General features: G+C 43.5%; 1 protein-coding gene across 1 annotated transcript in view; it reads right to left on the reverse strand.

Annotated features, from left to right (window-relative positions):
* Positions 1–2,368: 2,368 nt before the first annotated feature.
* FAM20C (FAM20C golgi associated secretory pathway kinase) overlaps positions 2,369–20,673 on the reverse strand; it is a 62,870-nt gene continuing 44,565 nt past the window's right edge. The window contains exons 4-10 of the mRNA XM_076351541.1: positions 17,660–17,752; positions 15,751–15,866; positions 7,430–7,610; positions 6,705–6,814; positions 4,494–4,575; positions 4,343–4,402; positions 2,369–3,517 (exon numbers count right to left, since the gene is read on the reverse strand). Of these exons, the coding sequence (XP_076207656.1) occupies positions 3,265–3,517; positions 4,343–4,402; positions 4,494–4,575; positions 6,705–6,814; positions 7,430–7,610; positions 15,751–15,866; positions 17,660–17,752 (895 nt within the window). The 3' untranslated portion in view covers positions 2,369–3,264. The remainder of the gene's footprint in view (positions 3,518–4,342; positions 4,403–4,493; positions 4,576–6,704; positions 6,815–7,429; positions 7,611–15,750; positions 15,867–17,659; positions 17,753–20,673) is intronic.

The raw sequence follows: 20,673 nt of genomic DNA on the forward strand, positions 1-20,673 counted from the left end.
AACCCATGGTGTCCTCCCTACGAGAACCCCCAAGAACAAACTGTCCCTGTGCAAAGGCACCCTCAAACGGTACCTACTGCTGAGACAGCTCAGAAAGCCCTTATTGCCTGTAGAAGGATGCGTTTCACTCCGGGAGAACACCACCCTTTCCCTAAAGGCTCTCAAAAACCCATGAGGTTTTCAGGAGAAGAAATTCAGGCCAGCTGCTAGCTCTGTCTTGGGGCAATGCAGATGCACCAGAAAGTGGAGGTTTGCCCCTCCCTGGGCTGTACAGAGCTATTCTCCAGGCTGTGTTAGCCCCAAAAGCTGAAAGGCAGAGCCACAAGTTCACTTCCCCGCTCCAGTTTCCCATCTGTCATGCCCACTCACCCCTGCCCACGTAAAAAAGAAGCATCAGAACAAGGCAGTAATTCTTTTCCCTTCCCAAACACCTAGAAAATTAGCATGAGTCAAAGCTCTAACTACCTGGCAGCATGAATGCAAACACACCAGAGCTTCCTGGTAGATACCAAGCACCAACTCCACAGCTTGTTTAATTAATCAGCCCTTCCACTTCTTGAAATAACCCCCAGATCAATCCCGTGCCCTCATCTCCTCCGGCCACACAAAGGACCTGAACTCAGCTGTTGCTATGCATTGCCTGAGCACCCTGCGGTGTATTTAGGCTTGCACTGCTCAGGTGTGGTTAATTCACTCCAATTTCTCATCAGAGCACAGAGGAAAGGAGACCTCTCCCAGCTTCTCAGCTAATACCTCCCTCCTTCCAAGATGCTCGCATGTCTCATCCCAAAGAATAGCCTCCCCTTCAGCTTCTCTGTATGTCTAATTTAGGACTGGTGACAAGAAGAATTTTTATAGGTCTAGAAAGCTGTAGCACAGAGCTTGCAAGGGGAAGCATTAAAGTTCAGGAAAGGAAAGAAACTGGAGACCCTACAGAGCTGGTTACAATATGGCAAGGATGAGTGACCTTTAGTTAATTATTCTATAGAAACACTACTAATTCTGCTTATAGAAATGCAGAACTGGGTTCATAACAGTAAGTTTATATCCCTGACAGCACCAGGCAGCCTTCTGCAGAAACCTTCAGCTTGAACCACCCTACCAGAGGCTCCTGACCTACAACCCAGCTTCTAAAGAACAAAGACCATTGCTGTATCTGCTCCTCTATGAGCTAAGAGGCTGCCAAGTGCTGCTTTCCAAAAGAAAACCAGGTTTGCAGAGCCTCTGGCTGACCTGACCCCAGAAGCAGAAAGCAGAGCTGTGCCAGGGAGGTGATTTTATAGCTCCTGTCTGCTGTCCCGGCACAATCTCTTAGTGAGAAAAAGCTGCACCTGCAGGGAAACCACAGCCAGGCATTGAGGATAAAGTAATGGGGAGTGAGAGCTGTAGTGCAAGCACCACCTTAACAGAGAACATCCTTGCTACCACAGGTGGGTCTTGGAAAGTGAAAAAAAAAGCCACAGGGTAACAGAAATTTTCCAAGTTCATGGACAGTTGTATAATCTGAGATGTTCTGTTGTCTTTGTATGCCATGTATGTGAGAGTCATGGGAATTTGAAATGGGCAGTAAAATAGTAAAAGACATATTTTTAGTGATGATATATCAACCTAAGAAGTGAATGAGACTATATAGCAGCTCTTTCTGTCATTCATAATTTTAATATGCTGAAATGCTTACATTTTAGTCTATCTGGCTACAAGCTTTTAAAGTATATGTTTATAAATCCCTGAGAAGAGACATAAAATGAAACAAATGACAGCTTTGAATTATAGTTGTGATGAATATTGTCATAATAAATTCTCTCCTCGCCCAGAAGAGCAATGAGGGATGCCTTCTGTACCACACCATGTTTTCACAAGTCAAATACAGCCACTTGTTCAATTTTTAGCTTGCTTTTGGGCTGAAAGTCTCCACACATATTACATGAACTCAGCTGTACATGATTCAAAAATTTTTGGTTGAGGATATCATGTTTCTAGATAATTTAGGCTGAGATTTTCTGGGTTGTGCAAGGGCTTTTGCTACCCAAGTCAGAGGAACTGATGTATCTCAATCCTCTGGGCAGTGTGTCAAGCCATAATCTTTTAGAGGTGTTGCTCTACAACTTGTTTCTACAGCTATAATTGCAAGAAGAAGGGATGCTGAAACAATAGTCAAAACAATGCTTTCATATGAAAGATTAGCCATTTTCGACACCATGGTCCTTATCGGAGTTTTAATGTGTATTAATCACCAATTCCCTACTGTAGCTTGACTTGCTGTTGCTACAAAAGGGGATGACAATTTAAACAACTACTTGGCTATTGTACACAGCTTTGCTCTGAACAAGATTTCCAGTGAAAAATGAATCCATTTAGACACGATGGCTACACATTTTGCCATATCTTTATTGCACTTTTACCACGTTGCAAACAATTCCACAAAAATGCTGCAAAAGTAAGCCTAGAGCTGCTGAAAGCAGCTTTTTACCCATATATGTATATATTTACACAAAACTATCAAAAGCAAAGTTGAAAAGTAGCAGCTCGGCTATGATAGTCTAGAAAGATAAGAGCTGCCACCTTCTTATGGACAAATAGTACAACTTGTCATTTTACATCACTTTGTAAAACCAACATTCAAGTATTCCTGTCAACGCACAACTAGTGAAATTCTCTTCCGGTAACCACTGTATTTATTATTATTTTAATAATTATGATTTTTTGCCTTTAAAAGTTCAAAATGCCTTAACCCTTTAAATGCCGAGTAGCTGGGGAAAAAAAGCATTCGATTTAAATAAGATACAGTGGATTAGAGCACTTAAAGGGTTAACACAAAATACTAAGTGGACTGTCACCACAAATAAAGTGTGAGTCACAAAACTATGCCCTCTTAGTTCAATTTGGTAGGTAGGTCTGGGGTTTCATAGATATACCATATATAAATACAAAATATTAAGTAAAGGCCTCCTTTCTATACAAAAAGGACAGGAGGTGTTTTGCTATCAGACTGTTGTCTGTCAATGATCTGAGTATTTTCTGAATCTTTTCATAATCTCTCTTTAGGAACTAATGAAAAGCATCACATTAGACTTATTTTTCGTAATGAACTAAGCCTTTGCAGAGTCTACACTTTACCTACTTTGGGAACAATTATATCTCATTTCTGAATTCACTGAATTCACAAAGTGGCACATACAGTCTTTTGCAAGACTTTTTTTTTTTTTTCTTTTCCTCTTTGAATCTTCTTTACTTGGCTGGTAAAAACGTAGTCTTGCGATTTCACTACCTCTCGGTCGTAACAGTGTTAACATCAGTGTTAAAGTCATTTTCAACCACATTGTCATAACCATCCTTTTCTATACAGTCACTAACAGCCTTGAGGACAATCCGCAGCCGCCTGTCCATCGCCTCCAAGTGAGGCTGGTAGAGAATGGGAGCTATTTTATCTTTTAGTAAAGATTCCTTCATCAAGAGACTGAGTTTGTATTCCTCCTTGGCTAACAACTGTAATCGCAGATAGGTAGACTTCCTTATTCTAAGAGAAAAAGGAGAAAAAAAATGCAAATCAGTATTTTCATCACTATTGATCCTGATGGGGCTAAAAGGCTTATAGTCAGCATAGCGATAACAGCGTAAAAACCTCATTATGTGATCTGAAATGATGAGAAACAGGCACTGTCACAGTCCTAATGAGCAGCTGGCATTGTCACCTGGCCAGTGATCTTTGGGAGCCCTTAAAGGTGGAGAGGTTTTGGAGCACAGCTCTACAGTCAAGTGCAGACAGCCTTCATGTTCCTCGGCTGGGTAAGGCACCGGCTGGATCTGGTGCAGCATTCATGGGGTCACGTCAATCCTGGCACTGACACGCGTGATGCTTGTGGCATTGAGCTGGGATGTTGGTGGTGGCAGCGGAGGCTCCCGCTAGCTCACCCTGCAGGGATGCCCAGAGCCTCCGCAGACACAGAGCTCACATTGTGTCCCAGCCGTGCAAACCTGAAACTCTAAATGTCACCTGTCCTCTCCAAAAATCCTGGCCATGGGCACTGTGGAAAGCCGTCGTGAAACACTTGAACAAGCTGGGGGAAGTTTTGCCACTTGACATCCATGGGATGTGTATTTTGTCTTAATAAAGCCTCTCTGACAACAGCTCACAGCCATGCTCCTGCAAGGTCCTGATCTCAACAAAGCACTTAACGTGTTAGTGCCAACGGGCAGGGCTAGCTCGGGTCAGGCTCCCTGGGCAGGATCACAACATCTCCTCCTCTCCATGGTATGCAATACAAGATTCGCTTGAACATTTCAGTCCTGTTAGTGGAAACAACTGTATAAAATGGGAAACAGCTCCGGAGGTGAAACGTACCTGCAGCACTGGTTTAAAGGCACCAATATGGAAAGTTCGTCATGGGAATATTTTCCAAACCTAAAGATAAGAGCAAGAACATGACAAAGGCTGTTTTAAAGACTAACTTTTTTCTTTTTTTTTCCCCAGCAAGATTATTAAAGGTATTTACCCTCTTCCATTATCTAAGTGGATAATAAATGTTTCATTTCCAAACTTCTCAAAGGTTTCGTAGTGATGTCGATCCATGTTACCTATGGAATAAAGAGAAAAAAAGACCGTTCTCACTCTGGCTTGCTGCTGAGCCTGCAGGTCAGGGCAATACAAAAGCTACGGTTCAGCGAGAAGCCCAGCGCTCCCCAAACACGACGGCTGTGTAGGGCGGAGAAAGCAATGGGTCTACTGAGCTCATTTGCTTCTACTGTGGAAAGCCCAAAGTGTGCGGTACTGGAAGATGGGCTGTTGTGCCTCTGGGAGCTTTCCAAGCTCTCTGTAGCTTTTACACTTAAGCTCTAGAGGACCCATTGGGAGACAAAATGAACCTTCCCACCCTCCAGCAACCCCTCCTAGGGTGCGCCAAGGAAATCCCTCTCACATAAAATGGCATCTCAACTGCTCTGTGTCCTGGTTTTGACTGGGATAGAGTTAATTTTCTTCCTGGTAGCTGGTACAGTGCTGTGTTTTGGATTTAGGATGAGAATAATGTTGATAACACACCGATGTTTTAGTCATTGCTGAGCAGTGCTTACACTAGTCAAGGACTTTTCAGCTTCCCATGCTCCACCGACTGAGCAGGCTGGAGGTGCACAAGAAGCTGGGAGGGGGCACAGCCAGGACAGCTGACCCAAACTGGCCAGAGGGACATTCCATACCATGTGATGTCATGCTCAGTATATAAACTGGGGGAAAGCTGGCCAGGGGGGCTGCTGCTCAGGGACTGGCTGGGCATCGGTCGGCGGGTGGTGAGCAATTGCATTGTGCATCACTTGCTTTGTATATTCTATTATTAATATTATTATTATTTTATTTCAATTATTAAACTGTTTTTATCTCAACCCACAAGTTTTCTCACTTTTACTCTTCCGATTCTCTCCCCCATCCCACCGGGGCGGGGGGGAGTGAGCGAGCGGCTGGGTGGTGCTCAGTTGCCAGCTGAGGTTAAACCACAGCACTCAGAGAGCCTGGTCATCCGTGAGGTGGCTATGTCCTAAGCCAGCAGAACTTCATTGGTTAAAACAAGCCCTACTCCTCCAGCCCTGGGTCAGTACGGTATGCAAAGCAGCCATGGTACGCGTGCCGGTTGTGAGGCTTAGCTTAGGGAGGGGAAAATGCATCCTTCAAGCAGGGATGTTAATGCATATGACTTTGCTAATATTGTGTTAAACTTTTTGAACCATGACCAGACATCCTGTTTTTCCTCTAACAAGACCTTTGTCCAAATTTCTGGCTGCCTGGAAAGCCAAAATGATATTATGGCTCTAACATATGGATCAGGATGCTACTGCAATGGCACAGCTGAACAGCTCTCTTTGGGCACCCATGGCAGGCAGAGGCGTGATCTGCTTTTTAAGGCCAATATGCGCAGTACTGGTACCAAGCTATGAATTTTGTCTTCATGGCACGGGTCTTGAGCCACTTATAGATGCCACATAGGGCTCCTGAGCTGTGATCTGGTCTCTCCTGCTGCAGCCTATTGCAGAAATCTCAGTAGTGGCAATGGCAGAGGATATGTCCATGCTGGCATGTGTCTGAGGATCAAGTATGTATGTTGGCACCTTACAGGTCTATTAGCTGCAGCAGAACAGGTTTCATATGAGAATGTCTCAGTGTTAACCACTGAGTAAGCTTGGAGTAGGTCACTATTACCTGCTTGTTAATAATTATTTTATGCCAATCAGGTTACATAAACAGAAAAAAACTTCCTGATACATATGACAGTTGCTTTGTGACAAAGCAACACCTCTTTTTTTCCCCCCCTCTGACAGTTTATAGAGCAAGCAGCAGTGAATACTACTGCAGGTTGAAAACTATGTGCCAATAATGAACAGTCCTTGCATGTGCATCCAGGAGCCATACATTACAATAGTAAAGCACTCACTAAAGCAAACTGTGAAGTCCTTAACTGTTGTGAAGGAGACTAGCCTGACCTGCGTTCATCTTCACTCTGCATTTCTGAACATCTTTGTTCCTTTAATCTGCACTGATGGGAATACATAACCATGTAAATCTGCATTTTCTCATAATCATCTAGAATGGCACATACAGTGAAAACAGCTTCAACCACACTTTAGCAAACTGCTGAGCTATGCAGGGTGGTGTAGAAAGAAATGGTTCTTATTCTAATTAAATATTGCATTTAATTTTTGACAGAGATGAAACATACCCATTAGGAAATCAAAAACTGTCATATCCATTATATCCAGAATTCTGGTCCCACTGTCATACGGGGGCGTTTGTTTAACCTCTTCACAATAATCTGGATCAACTTCCCATCTGGAAAAGCCAATATTTTGATATTTTATGTGACATACAAAGCTTACTGAGTATTAAAAAAAAAAAAAAATTTTATTTTGCAAAGATCTAGTTGTATCACGTTTGATTGAGGGCAGGGTCAGGTAGAGGCAGCAAATTCTTCAGGCCGCTTCCAGTAATGCAGGCAACCGATAAAGTTTGTGACTGATGAAAAAGGAAGAAAATCACAAGATTGAAAACTACCTGGCTAATAGCTTCAAGATTTAGGAGACCAGCTGCACCATCAGTCATATGATGAAAGCATCTGAGACTTGTTTAGGGCTGCTGATAGCAGTGAATCTTTCTCCCTCTGATAGGGCTTAGACAGGTCCTGTTGCATCCTGTCAAAGCCACTGGAGGTATCTGTCCCACGAGGGAATTATGCCATTGAAGGTCCTTTCAGGTTCAGGACCATAAGCTGGAGCTCCTTGCAAGTGTAAGTACTCTGTCCTTTCCCAGGAGCTGGACCCGCTGAAGAAATGCAGATGCTCTCCTAAGCCTCAATGCTTGAGATCAGGCAAGGGCAGTAACTGCAGCAGTGTTTTATTTTCCTATCACCCTTTGCAGCTGGCGAACCCTTTGCTCACCACTACTCACTCTGCTTTCTTGCGCTTGTGGTAGGAACGTCTCCAAGGGTTTCTCCAGGTTTTCCTTTTAGCTAAAGACAAATCGGGTAGGAAAGCAGCCAGAGACCCTTCGATCTGATCTGGTTTTCCACACAAGGCGTGCTCAGTTGAGCAGTAGTAGGAGCATTCCCCGTAGAAGCAGATGTTGTTGGCTGGCAAATAAAGGAAAAGAGTTTTAAAACCTACCCTTAAATTAGTGTTCAAGAATTCATAAAAACACTGGTGTATGTGAAAGAACACGAGCAGAAATAAATCTCAGACCCAAAACCCCATTACCGCACCTCGTTTTCTTCCACTGAAACCACTAGAAAGACATTCATTTCAGTGGTGGGGATCACACCCTATGCTGAGCTCTCTGTGACTATTTCCAGTCTATTTATATTCCAAAAACACAATATTTTTTTTTTTTAATCCTTTCCCTTCTCCTTTCATTTTCCCAGACTTATACATCCTTTGGGATATATTTCTTACCCCAGGCTGGAACCCCAAATCCCACAGCTGAACAAGTGGCACGTGCCCAAAATTAAGTCACCTTTCAAAATCTTGGCTCGTTTCTTTAAGAACAGACAACAACATTTCATTCATTTACTTGCTGGTATGAGAAGAACTGGCAGTTTTACTACGGAGAATTATTTACCATGAAGACTCATGTGGGGGTGTGTGTGGAAGGTGGAAATAGCACAGATGTAACTCTGTCACCACACATCCCAAACACAAATTTCTTCCTGCACACATCACGTTACTCCAACAACCACAGAAAATGAACCTGCAGCCGGTTTTGGAGCATGTGTTACCTTAAAACCTCCCCAAAGCTGCCACCACATATTTCTGTGCCAACGGGAACACCCACCTCTTTACAAGAACCCCCTTCCCACATGAATTCACTGGAGGTGGGAGAGAGCAGCTCATCTCCAAACCCCACCAACACTGGACTATGAACAAGAATAGGAGCACAATGCTGATCTTCTTGTTAGTGTGCTACAATTCTTTTGACATTGCTTTATGCACATAAAATGCCATTAGAGGAAGACTGTGCCCTTTCCTTACGGTAATGCATGAAGCTGAGAAGTCACATTGCTTCCTAATTCCCCACAAGGCCTCTAAATTCAAATATCGCTTCTGAGCTACTCTCCCTTTGGGCAGGATCAGTATAAATGAGGCAGGAAGGGCTGGTGAACAGAGGGAAGTGATTTTCTGCCTGCCACAGATGACCCCGTGGCTCGGATAGGTAAGCTGGTGGGTTTTCATCGCAGCGATGCTCTGCAGCGCACCGCCCTGCACATTGCTGTGACATCCCCCCAGTCCAGATCCAACCTACGTCCAGCAAAGCACCCGGTGGAGATGGTACACTGCTGGTGGGTGAGGCAAGGGAGACGATGAGTCAAGAGGACAGGGAGCAATACCAGCTCCAGTGCTACAGAGATAACCGGAGGGAGGGAGAAACAGGGCAAGGAGCTGCGACTGGGGAAGGAGGAGAAGGAGAATGTGGAAAAGCAATAAGGGCTCGTGATGTTTTTGATTGTATTAATTAACCGTATTATCTGGGACAGACTGCTAACCGTGGAATTACACCAAATAATTGGACTATAAGGCTGATGTGTACTACTTGACAGTTTGTCACAGCTCTTCATTTCCAAGCCTCTATTGACGGCCATCAGATTTGTCCATTAAGTTGTGATTACTTTACTCTGGACACAGCCTTTTTGAATTCCTCTGCTGTGACTGACTCATAAGGACCACCCATCTATCTGTGCTCAGGAACTACTCCAACCCGAACTGTATATTTACATTCACAGGGTTGGCTCATACCAGTTAAATATATCCTGACTCAGTCCAGAAATATTTACCCTGTGGTCAAAAACCTCGTTGACAATTACTGGAAGAAAAGTACTTCAGGGAAGAGAAAATGAAGAACAGAAATTACAAAAGGAAGGAAGGGAGCACTCAACATGTCTATACTTTTAATTTTGTAATTTAAAGTGTTTTACCATGCAGAATATCCTTTCTTAAAAATTATTTTAAAAGCTTTTTCTTACATACAAGGCATACTTAGTCCCTTAACATTTTAATTAAAGGAACAGTAGTTTGAGACTTCCCATGAGCTAAGAAGTGACCATGTCCTTGGGCAATAAGCCACTTGGCTTGGCGATTTCCTATGAACCCCAGCACAAGTCTTGGCGCTGCTCACCACACGATATGCCTAGTAACTTCTAAACAGAACCCCCACTCATTTTTCCTTTTAAGCAACGCAGTAATATAAGTCATATCTATGAGAGTGAAGTTTTGGAAACCTTTTTACAAATTGCATGGGAAAAGAGCACTCACAGTTAGGGAAATGTGGGTTGGAAGGGACTCTGGAGGCCTCTGGTCCAAGCTACAGCTTCAGGCCAGCTTCTCCGGGTTAAAAACAATCTGAAACCCTCAGCTTCTCCTTGTACACCAGATGCACCAGCTCCAGGACCATCTCAGTGGCCCTTCTTCAGACTCACTCATTTCATTAGTCTAAAATCAAGTGTAAAGTCAACCTCTAGACAAACCCAACCTAACACAAGCCCTGGGCGTGCTGCCCTGCAGTCTGTAACCTCTCACGGGTTTCCTTTTCAAAAATGCTGTTGCAGCATGGACTTGGCAGAGCTTTTGCAGGGCTAACGCAGGTGCCTCAACTTCGCCTTTGATCATCCTGGCAAAACCAGGAGGGCTTCATGCCTCCCTGTGAACCTCTTCCATAACTAATTCATGATGAAAGTGAAGAGTTGTCCAAGCACCTGTGGGCAGCAATGCCAGCTGCAGACGGCCTGCAAACGGGAGGATCACACTGGGCTGTTAGGAAGGTTGGGATATTCTCAGCCAATAAAAACTGGGGAAAAACATCTGTGACTTATACCCTTAAAAGAAATTATTGCAGACAAAATATTTCAAGGGGTTCCAGGCTGCCACAAGAGATGATTTACAAGAAATCACATACAGATGCTGCTTGCTGCAGGCTAGCACAGAAGAGTTAGGAGATACAAAAAGATCCCTTATTTCCCAGGTGCTGGCTGCCTCGGTGGGAAGGTGGGGCTCTCCCCTGCACTGCAGTGAGGGTTTATGTTTCCACCAATTTGAAGCTGCAGTGGGGCTTGTGCTTCAATTCAGCTGTGTCAGCATCCCCCACTCGTCTGTGGAGGGAAGGAACCCACGCAGATTTATCTTGATCGCCTAAGACAATTTATCTTCCAGGGTTTCTATGACCTGACTTCCACCTGGCAGTGGGAAGCTGATGCTTGGTTATCTGCCGCCGTAACTGTTTTGTAAAGAGCAAAAGGGCCAGCAACGCCCCTCCCGTGCTATCGCAGCCTCTGCTGCTCACTATGTAAATCTGACCTTTCAAAAAAGTAATTATATTAAACACAGCACTTTGCACAGTGGGAAGATAAATACTGTGTTTAATAGTTTGCTTCTGAATTGAAGTTTGGGAACAATGAAACCCTGCTCCGTATTGTCAACGAAAGCAACTGGGACTGATCATTTGACAGTAATCACACATTCGTATCCAGATAAATCTTCAGGAAAGCTAGGGGGCTACGGCAGCGATGGCATTTGCCGCTGCAGAGTGACACAGCTAGCACGTCTGCTGCCTGCACCACGCCGGGCCATTCGTCCCCGCTCCTGCTGGGCTCCTCCAGGTATTGATTTTCCCACAGAGCCCCCATCGCCTGCAATGGGAGTCCAGTCCTCCGAGCGATGGCAGGATGCATCCTGTCATTAAGACAGCAAACTTGTGGTAAAACCGCAAGTGTAGTTCTCGGTGAGAAGTTACTTTCAATGGCAAAGCTTTTTCTGCCATCTGTTATTCTCCCTGTGGGCTCAGACCTGTGGTACTTACTCTCCACGGTTCCTGTCCGATTTCTGGGGGTAGTGGAGGTGAAAGGATGCTGTATCTCAAGTTACTATTAAAGAAATTAACTGCTTTGATTGATACAGAGTAGACATCTTGATACGTCTACCCTAGTTCTTATATAGAGGCAGTGAGATGAAGCAGCCTGAATTATCTGGGGAAACATTCATTTTTAAGGTTTCTTAAAAATGTAGAAAAAAAAAGAGGTACCAAATACAGAAAAACACAGTTCTCATTTAAGACTTCAAGGTGCAGTATCAAGCCCCTTTGAAATCTAAGTAGGTGACCCACATTCTGCACAGCAGACTGAGGGTGAAATTCCAGCTAGAGACACAAGCCCAAATGCTTCGCCGGCAATCCCACGCTAAGAGCAGGGTTTGGCCTTTCGAAGGCGACATTCAGAGGGAAGGGGGAGATGAGGTCTAATTGGAGTGTGGTCCTTCTCCTCCCATTAAAATTGCCCAGCCCATATGTTCCTCTCTCATACGATACAGGTGTTTCTGTACAGACCCCCATCCCTAAGTACACCTGCAAAAGAAGCGACCACCAGGAATTTGTGTTCCTGCAGAGTGGGTAGAAATGGAAACAGCAGCAGTGCTGGCAAACCACAAAGGGGGGGATGTTTATTCATGCTGAAATGTTCAAATGCTGGGAATTTGCAACATGCAAACTCCTTCTTCATTAAAAAACAAAATTGTTTCCCCAAAGCACTAGAGAGGCAAGAGAATCCTGAGCGGTGTTGCAAATGTCTAATTTTCATTATCTGAGGATGAATGGATACAATTCATAATGAAATCCATGCAAAAATCATGGTCTGGTGATCGAAACTCCAACTAATCACAACAATTAAGAACCAGCGTGTCTGTGTACTCGTCCGCACATTTTCTGTGCGTCATCCTGATAGCTGAACAATAATTCTTCTCAGGAAGAAAAGGAACAAGTGGAGATACCTTAAAGCAAATCGCTTGGCAGGGCAATTCTTTTATTGAGATTTGCATGACTGTTAATGGAGGACATTTAGCAAGCCTGTGCAACTGGAGTACTGGAAAGAATCCTGAACATTTACTAAAGCAATGCATGAAAAGAGCTTTCTTTTACCTGCTCAAAATAATAGCTAATTCAGAATTGCTATTGTTTGCTGAGAGGGGAAAAAAAAAATCCATAATCCCTTGGAATTGGTTAATATGAACAAAAACATAGTGCTTACTAGCTGTGTAACATTGATTTCTTTAAGCTGCTGCCTCAATTACTTCCAAAACGAAGACTGACATCATTAATATGTCTCTTTTTCCCTAGCAAATTACCATTCATTTGTAAGAGTAGCAGGGCTACTGCAGTCTGCCCTACTGCAAAGGATGTAAAATTAATTTAAATAATTACTGACCTAATTCCATTTCTCATGTTTAGTCCAAACTGCCTGGAAGTGCACTTTTTTGCAATCTGCTTTCTCTCTGAATGCAGCCTAATGCATTGACTGACCTGTCTGCTCGCAGCCCTTTCCACTTTGCAATGGAAGAAGGGATGCCACTCTGCAGTGTGCTCTGAAGCTACAGCTGCCTGCAGCTTCCTGGCAGTAAAAGGCCCTGATTTTCATGCCTGATGGGACGAGTGAGATGGCCCAGGCGTGGAAATGCAGCGAGGTTTCTTCCAACACATCCCCGCTCTGGTCCAGGGAATAATATGGTGTATTGATGAGCATCATCAATATCATCATCAACCCTCTGAGGGTTTCCACTGCAAACAGTGGTGTCCCAGCCTGAGGGGAGGAAATTTGTGTAAAATCAATTACATTTAGTGCTTGTTTAATTTTAACAGATGTATATGGGTGCATGGAGAGGGAAACATTGCCAGCACACACAATGTGTCTCCATGACCGTTAATTGTTGCTGAGCACTGCTGGGGATGGAGATGCAGAGACACAGGCACCTGAAGGGGAATCCCAGAGGGGCCTCGATAGCTTAATGCAGGTGCACAGACTGGTTCGTGCAAGTATCTATACATCACACCACAATTTCTCAGCTTTGTAACCCATTCTCCCTCAAAACCAACTGAATTTGCTGCCCCTCATCTGCCAGAGGGGGCAAGTCAGCCTCTTCCAGTCTTCTCCAGGCTCCTGGTCCCTCTCCACCCTCACCTCCCCAGGCCACAGGGCTCGTCCCAGCACCCTCCTCTTTTCCCTTTTCTGCCCTCAATCTGCTGCTTGAGCTGCCTGCTAGGTTTGTGAATTTGTTTCTAAATGCTTAATTTAGGACCTTTATTACTTTTTCATTAAGCATTAATTAATGCCTGCCTTTTAAGGTCAGTATGAAATACAAGACGGAGGTTGGGCATATGTTAATGAGAACCCAACTAATTAAACTGGGGACTTGTAGGGAAGAACTCTAACAAGTAACCAACATGATTTAAGCAAAGTATATTGATTTAGGAAATGTAAAATGGAAAGAAAAATTAATTGCTTAAGCATTTTATTCTCCAGAAAAGCCTGATTCATAGTTAATCAAATATTTTAATTGAATTTATCTGAGGCCTCTAAATAAATTTGAACAAAGGATTATGCTTGGATCATCCCTTGGATGTCTGGAATTTCATAATGACAAGATAAAGATCTTCATCCGAACCGGCAGCCTTAACTCTGCATTGCCATGCTCTGGCTGCTGTAAGCTGCTCAGTACTTGAGTATAGTTTTGTAATTCTCAGAAATCACTCAAGTTCACCCCTAAGCCTTGATATATAACCTGGGAGGACTAAAAAGCAAGCAAAACTACTAATCTGTGTCTTACTTTCTAAAATGGGAATAAAATAGATTATATTTCAAATGTGCACATAAACAGCCACAAGATTTTTTGGCCATCTTTTGTGTGTGATTGTTTGCCTACAAAAAAATCAAGCAAAACAAAAAATGTACAGAGACAGAGACAGAGAGGGAGAGAAAGTGACTGAGATACAAGTGCCTAGCACACAGAAATGTCTGCACATCAGGTTTGGTGAACGCTGTCGCCATGTACTGTCACCATGTACTGTCACCACAGTCACCATGACTGCACATGTAAAATTGGAGCGCTCATAACACAGGGTAAGATGAAACCTCTTGTAATTATGTAATGTATTTTACAAGTGAAATTACTGGAATAAATAACTGTCTGCTCAACTGTGTGTCCTGCAGAGCTGAACATAAATATTAAGCTAAAAGTAACAGCCATAATAATGACTTTATTGGTGATCACAAAAGTGTGATAAACATTTTAAGAGAGAAAGCTCTGCAATGACAGGGCTCTGGTTTCTAGCTAACAGCAATAAATCACAGTTACGTTGGGAGAAACTGTAATTAAGTCTTTGGATCTTGACTTTAGGGATCTGGGATAAACAGCTTCTGGCCAATCACACACAGAGCAAGGGAGAGATCTCCGGAGATTTCTGCTCCAGATTGCCTGTTACACAAGTCACAGCCCAAGTTCAGCAAAGCACGTTTGCACGCAGCTGAAATAATATGAGTTAAGCTCACTGGAACATAGCTACATGCTCTAAATTGAATATTTGCCTATATATTCTTTCTCCAAGAACATACCTAAGTATGTATTTTTGTGCCTTAACTCAGAGCCTTAATTTCTCCGCTCAGCATCCCATGCTAAGCGGAGATGATACCACTTTCTCCCACCCTTTGCCCATCTTTACCTATTCTAGATGTATATTCTGGTGAGCAGGGCATGGTTTTACCCTGTGTTTGTAAATTCCCACCCTGTGGAGCTCCATCCTTGGCTGGGGCCACCAGACGTTGTGAAAGAGTGAAGAGTAATGGAAATAGAGAGTGGTATCAGTTCTTGGGGTCAGCCCTGAAAGCAAGAACAAGGACTGGGAACAATTCAGGTCACTTCTACTCTGGCCTCTACCCAGCGGAGAATTTGAGCTGGAAGCAGGATATGTTACACATCTATTTGCTTGATTTTTTCCAAACTCCTGTTGTAACAAAAACTGAGGTTCAAGACTCTGAGAAAATTAGGTTTTGGTCCTCCAGTCAAAATCGAGAAATAAATGCATCTGACCAACAGAAGTGATGAATCACATTGCAGTAGAAAAAAACATCTAAATAACTAATGGGCTAAGTAATAAGGTTTTGGGTAAACTGAGAGCAACAGAAGAAATTGCTTTAGAAATTACTCTACATAAAACATCTGTTGAATACATTGCTTTTGTGAACATAAAAGCCTGTCTCTGCGGATAATTTGTCAAGAGGAAAAGGCACTAAATTCAAAACAATAAAGTCTTCTCTGTAGGCTGTGTCTCCACATTTATTTTTATTCAAAGGTCTAGAAGACAGTTCTATTAGAAATATCTGAGCTATTAAGCAATCTACACGTTGTTCCCTTAAGTACATGTTCAGCAGAATAGAAAGAATATAGTGTTATTTCCAAGATTACCTGGTGAGATGAAAAACGTTCTCCACAGTTTCTTGTCACGAGTAACATCTCGTATTTCTCTCGTCATGTTAACCAATCTACCTGCAACTGGTGGCACACGACGGAAATCCAGGATCCTGGAAGAGAAAGAAAAGAGGTAGTTTATGTAAAGGATTAAAATATAATGATAGTGATAGGTTTTAGGAATGTTCATTACACACTGAAGGCACATTTATCTGTGGTCTTTAAGGAGTAAAAAGCCCATCAACTTTAAACTGGATAATCCTTTGTATAATATATTACAAAATATGTCCTGAATATGATCAGCTCTGACTTGCCTGCATAGTATGGAGCAGATGCAAAATACAGAAGAGTATGGGAACACATTGTTCCATGAAAAGAAATCAAGAATTCCAGAAATAAGAGACAGCAGAAGCTTAATTTTGACTTTATGCTACTTCAGGATTGTTATAACATGCATTTTGCCCACCAATTCTTTAAGTGACTTGAGGAATGGGATTTCAGCTTCTTTCTTCCATAAACACCATCTAATAGATCTAAAAACTAGTAATTTTTTTTCCTGACAGTCTTAATATTTGTTTGATTTATTTGCTTCTGCTCCTCTCTGTTTTAATACACTTACACCAACCTAAACAATCTCCCTGAGGCTAAAACTTTTCCCACAGGCAAAGGCTGGGTGAAGAGCCCTTCTCTACTCAAACTCCCCCGCCTTTGTAGATCATTAAAAACTCCCTACGAAGCATTGCTATTAGATACAGCAAAAGAGCAAAGTCCCAATACAAAACCTCCCCATAGGTGGGATTTTTATGTCCACTGTCTGCTGATAAGATTTTCTACACTGGGTAGCAACTGCTTTTTCTGCTTAGTGTGTGGATATTTAACATACCTCCCTGCAGGAACTCCATTAATGGTTTTTCCTACAGCACCATCTGCTTAAAATGGCAATATAAAATATAAAGCAGAAGGGATCAACGCCAAGGTCAACAACAATAAAATATAGAAGATCCTTGAAGGATCTGACCAGGATGGCTCTTAATGGCAAATCTACCCTGTGCCACCCACTGATAGGTGCCCTCATCCTAACCATCAACCCAAAAGGCAGCAATACTACACGTACCCCCAAGTAAGTTGTGGCCCCAAAGCTTCAAGCTTTTGAAGGATGTTTCTCGGCACTTCAGGGTGTGAAAGATGTTTCAGTTCTAACTCAGCCTGTGAAATGCCATGGTTTCTAGCCATACTGTTAATAGCTCCCCACTAATTATTAATTCCTGCTCCTAATCTGGGCAGGCTGAAGGGCTGCAGTCCATTCCGAGCCTTGGGGTATCCACCACACCCTGCACTAAGTCTGCCTGCGGGGACACTTTCAGCTAACAGGAGCATGGGATGACCATCAGTGCCCTCTCCTTCCTACTAACTTGTGGCCTAAATATGGTCCTGATATGGGACGGCCCCAGCTTTTTGCTGTGAAACCGGAACTCCCTCCCCATCTCAATTATTCCTCTCTCGAATACTCGCACCATTCCCCACGTTTCACTCGGATTTGCATGCCCTGGAGCTAATTGGGGTGAGCCAGACCCCCGTCACATTTATGCTACATATTCCCCAGGAGATGGGTCCTCTCCATATGCACTTCAGGATTGCAAGGGAAATTCATTTCTCGGCTTCTCTTCAATATATTTTCTCTTTCTTTTTGAGAATTATTGTCAGGTTTCTTATTCCCAGAGCAAGTCGCATTTCCTAATGATTAATCTACCCTTTCATCATCTGCCATTTCATTTATTTATGGCGTTTGCCCACCTTTGTTCCATTTTCCCCTTTTTTAAAAGTAATTCAGTTACAGGGCTGGCCAAGTGCAGAAACTTATCACAATATTTCCACTTTTCTTTTAATGCAAATCCGTTTTACTTGCCTGTCCAAATGAAATGCTGCTATTTCTGCATTATGTCTTTCATAGTCTGAGAAATAAAAAAAGTCAGGCGGGGTTTCTTGTTCTCTGGTTTGTCTGCAAAATAAAACAAGGAAAGTGTTTTACTGAAGGGTTAGCATTTCTAAGGAGCAGTACTCAGTCATCAGCATGTTATTCAGGAGTTCAGTATTGTTTGCTTAATGGAAGGCCTTTAAATACTTCATGTGTGCATTATTTGCCATGTAGCCTTCATTTTGTCTTCTTTTTAAAACTACCGTAACAAAAAACAGGAATTCAAGACTTGTGCATGCAGGCTGCTGTCACAAAGCTATTCCACTCAAGACTCTCACTCTATTTAACAAGATCTGTTTTATCACTCTCAAACATTTCATTAGTGATAGTGGTGAAGACAATGTCATTTCATTAAATTATCATTAACTGTAATTATGAAATTTCCGAAAGTAATAACATTTTTCTTTCATCCTTGGCAGCCATGCAGCTCCTATCTAAAATATGACTCTCCCTTTGTATTACTTAGAGCCAAAAGTGACATGTTTTTCTCATTTCAGAAGAAATGGGATCATTGCAGTTTGACGGCCACGACACATGTCATGTTTCAAAGAACATTAACAAGACTGTGCTCCAGAGAGGATGCAGAATTTGTTGTTTCTTCAGTTTGAGAACCAATAAAAAATGTCATTCTGATGGAAATAGAAAGGCTAAATCTTCAACACCAAACTTCATGGAAAATAGAAAGCTCTATGTAACAGAGGAGCAAATCTCTGTCTCACTCTAGGCAATTTCCAGTCCTGATGGCTTTTGGATGGAGCACAACTCAGGCAGGTGACCAGTACAATGTCTGGGCCCCACCTTAACCTGCATCATGCCCTATTTTGAAGTCTTAAATAGGAGATAAGCACTGCAAAGCTGTTCTGCAGAGCATCTGCAAGGGAGGACACTTCCCTAGAAGAGGAAAACAAAGCTCTTTCTCATTCCCCACTGTCACAGGTGGCCAGCTGACAGCTCGTGCGTCACACACGCTACACACTGGCAATTAAAATACAGCTTCTACACTGGGACCTTGTCGCATGAAAGGCTTTGGGGTGGTGCGGGTGCAGAGCTCAAACCTCCAGAGAATTTGCAGCAAGTCCTAATTACGGGGCTTGTTGGGAACCCGAAGCTGTGCCCGCCCACACTCATTCATGGTGAATGGAGTTAAATCCAGTTGGTGGCCGGTCATGAGCGGTGTTCCCCAGGGCTCAGTTTTGGGGCCGGTCTTGTTCAATATCTTTATCAATGATCTGGATGAGGGGATCGAGTGCACCCTCAGTAAGTTTGCAGACGACACCAAGTTGGGCGGGAGTGTTGATCTGCTCGAGGGTAGGAAGGCTCTGCAGAGGGACCTGGACAGGCTGGATCGATGGGCCGAGGCCAATTGTATGAGGTTCAACAGGGCCAAGTGCTGGGTCCTGCACGTCGGCCACAACAACCCCATGCAGCGCTACAGGCTTGGGGAAGAGTGGCTGGAAAGCTGCCTGGCGGAAAAGGACCTGGGGGTGCTGGTTGACAGCCGGCTGAACATGAGCCGGCAGTGTGCCCAGGTGGCCAAGAAGGCCAATGGCATCCTGGCCTCTATCAGAAATAGTGTGGCCAGCAGCAGTAGGGAAGTGATCGTGCCCCTGTACTCGGCACTGGTGGGGCTGCACCTCGAATACTGTGTTCAGTTTTGGGCCCCTCACTACAGGAAGGACAATGAGGTGTTAGAGCGCATCCAGAGAAGGGCAACGAAGCTGGTGAAGGGTCTGGAGAACAAGTCTGCTGAGGAGCGGCTGAGGGAACTGGGACTGTTTAGTCTGGAGAAAAGGAGGCTGAGGGGAGACCTTATCGCGCTCTACGACTACCTGAAAGGAGGTTGTAGCGAGGTGGGTGTCAGTCTCTTCTCCCAAGTAACAAGCGATAGGACGAGAGGAAATGGCCTCAAGTTGTGCCAGGGGAGGTTTAGATTGGACATGAGGAAAAATGTCTTTACTGAAAGAGTGGTGAAACATTGGAACAGGCTGCCCAGGGAAGTGGTGGAGTCACCGTCCCTGGAAGTATTTAAAAGACGTGTAGATGAGGCGCTTAGGGACATGGTTTAGTGGGCATGGTGGTGTTGGGTTGACGGTTGGACTCGATGATCTTAGAGGTCTTTTCCAACCTTAATGATTCTATGATTCTGTGATTCATTCCCACAAAGACCACCATGACTATTGGGACTGGTACATGCCTGCGAGCCCTCCCGTATCCACCTTGCTGAAGAAACCAGATGAGTATCACATTTTTTGGCTATATGAAGATTTTGCTATGCAACCAGCAGGGTCTGAAAGGCTGATATCCTTTCTCAGACATTCTGCTTTATATTAACATCTTGGCGAGGTACTCTATCTCGCCCTAAATGATGAACAATTGCCATCATAGAGACAACATCAAGATATTTGACTTGTGTCCAGTATAACTCAAGGTTGGAGGGCCCTCCAACACCCCAGTGATGCTCTGGCCAAAACAGCAGTGAACACTGTAATAGTAGTGGTCATGGAGGTGGCCAACACTTGGCAGAAGTCCTGCTAGGGTGCTGCTGTGGCTGCCAAGGGTTCACAAGGAGACAAAAGTGAGCCTGGCATAAAATAAAAAATAATATATTGCTTTGTCTCCATAATAAATGCAAAAGGAGAAGGAGCATGCCCACAAAGAGGAATATGGGAGAGCCAGAAACTTGCGGCACGTCACACAATACACCATGCACTCAGGTCAAGAGCTAGGAGAGTTGCAACCTCGTTGTGCATATTCCCCTGAAAAATGAAGACATGAGCTCTGAATATAAATTAAAAGGAAAAGATTAACATATTTCTGTTGGGCAGAAAATTACACATTTGTATGTAACTTTCCTTCCCCCCCAGATTTTAAAATATTCAATTTCTTCAACAAATCAAAGAGAGAAAGATTCATCCCAAGCTTTTGCAAACTTTACACATATCAGC

Source organism: Aptenodytes patagonicus, chromosome 13, assembly GCF_965638725.1.
Source record: "Aptenodytes patagonicus chromosome 13, bAptPat1.pri.cur, whole genome shotgun sequence".
Taxonomy (NCBI): Eukaryota; Metazoa; Chordata; class Aves; order Sphenisciformes; family Spheniscidae; genus Aptenodytes; species Aptenodytes patagonicus.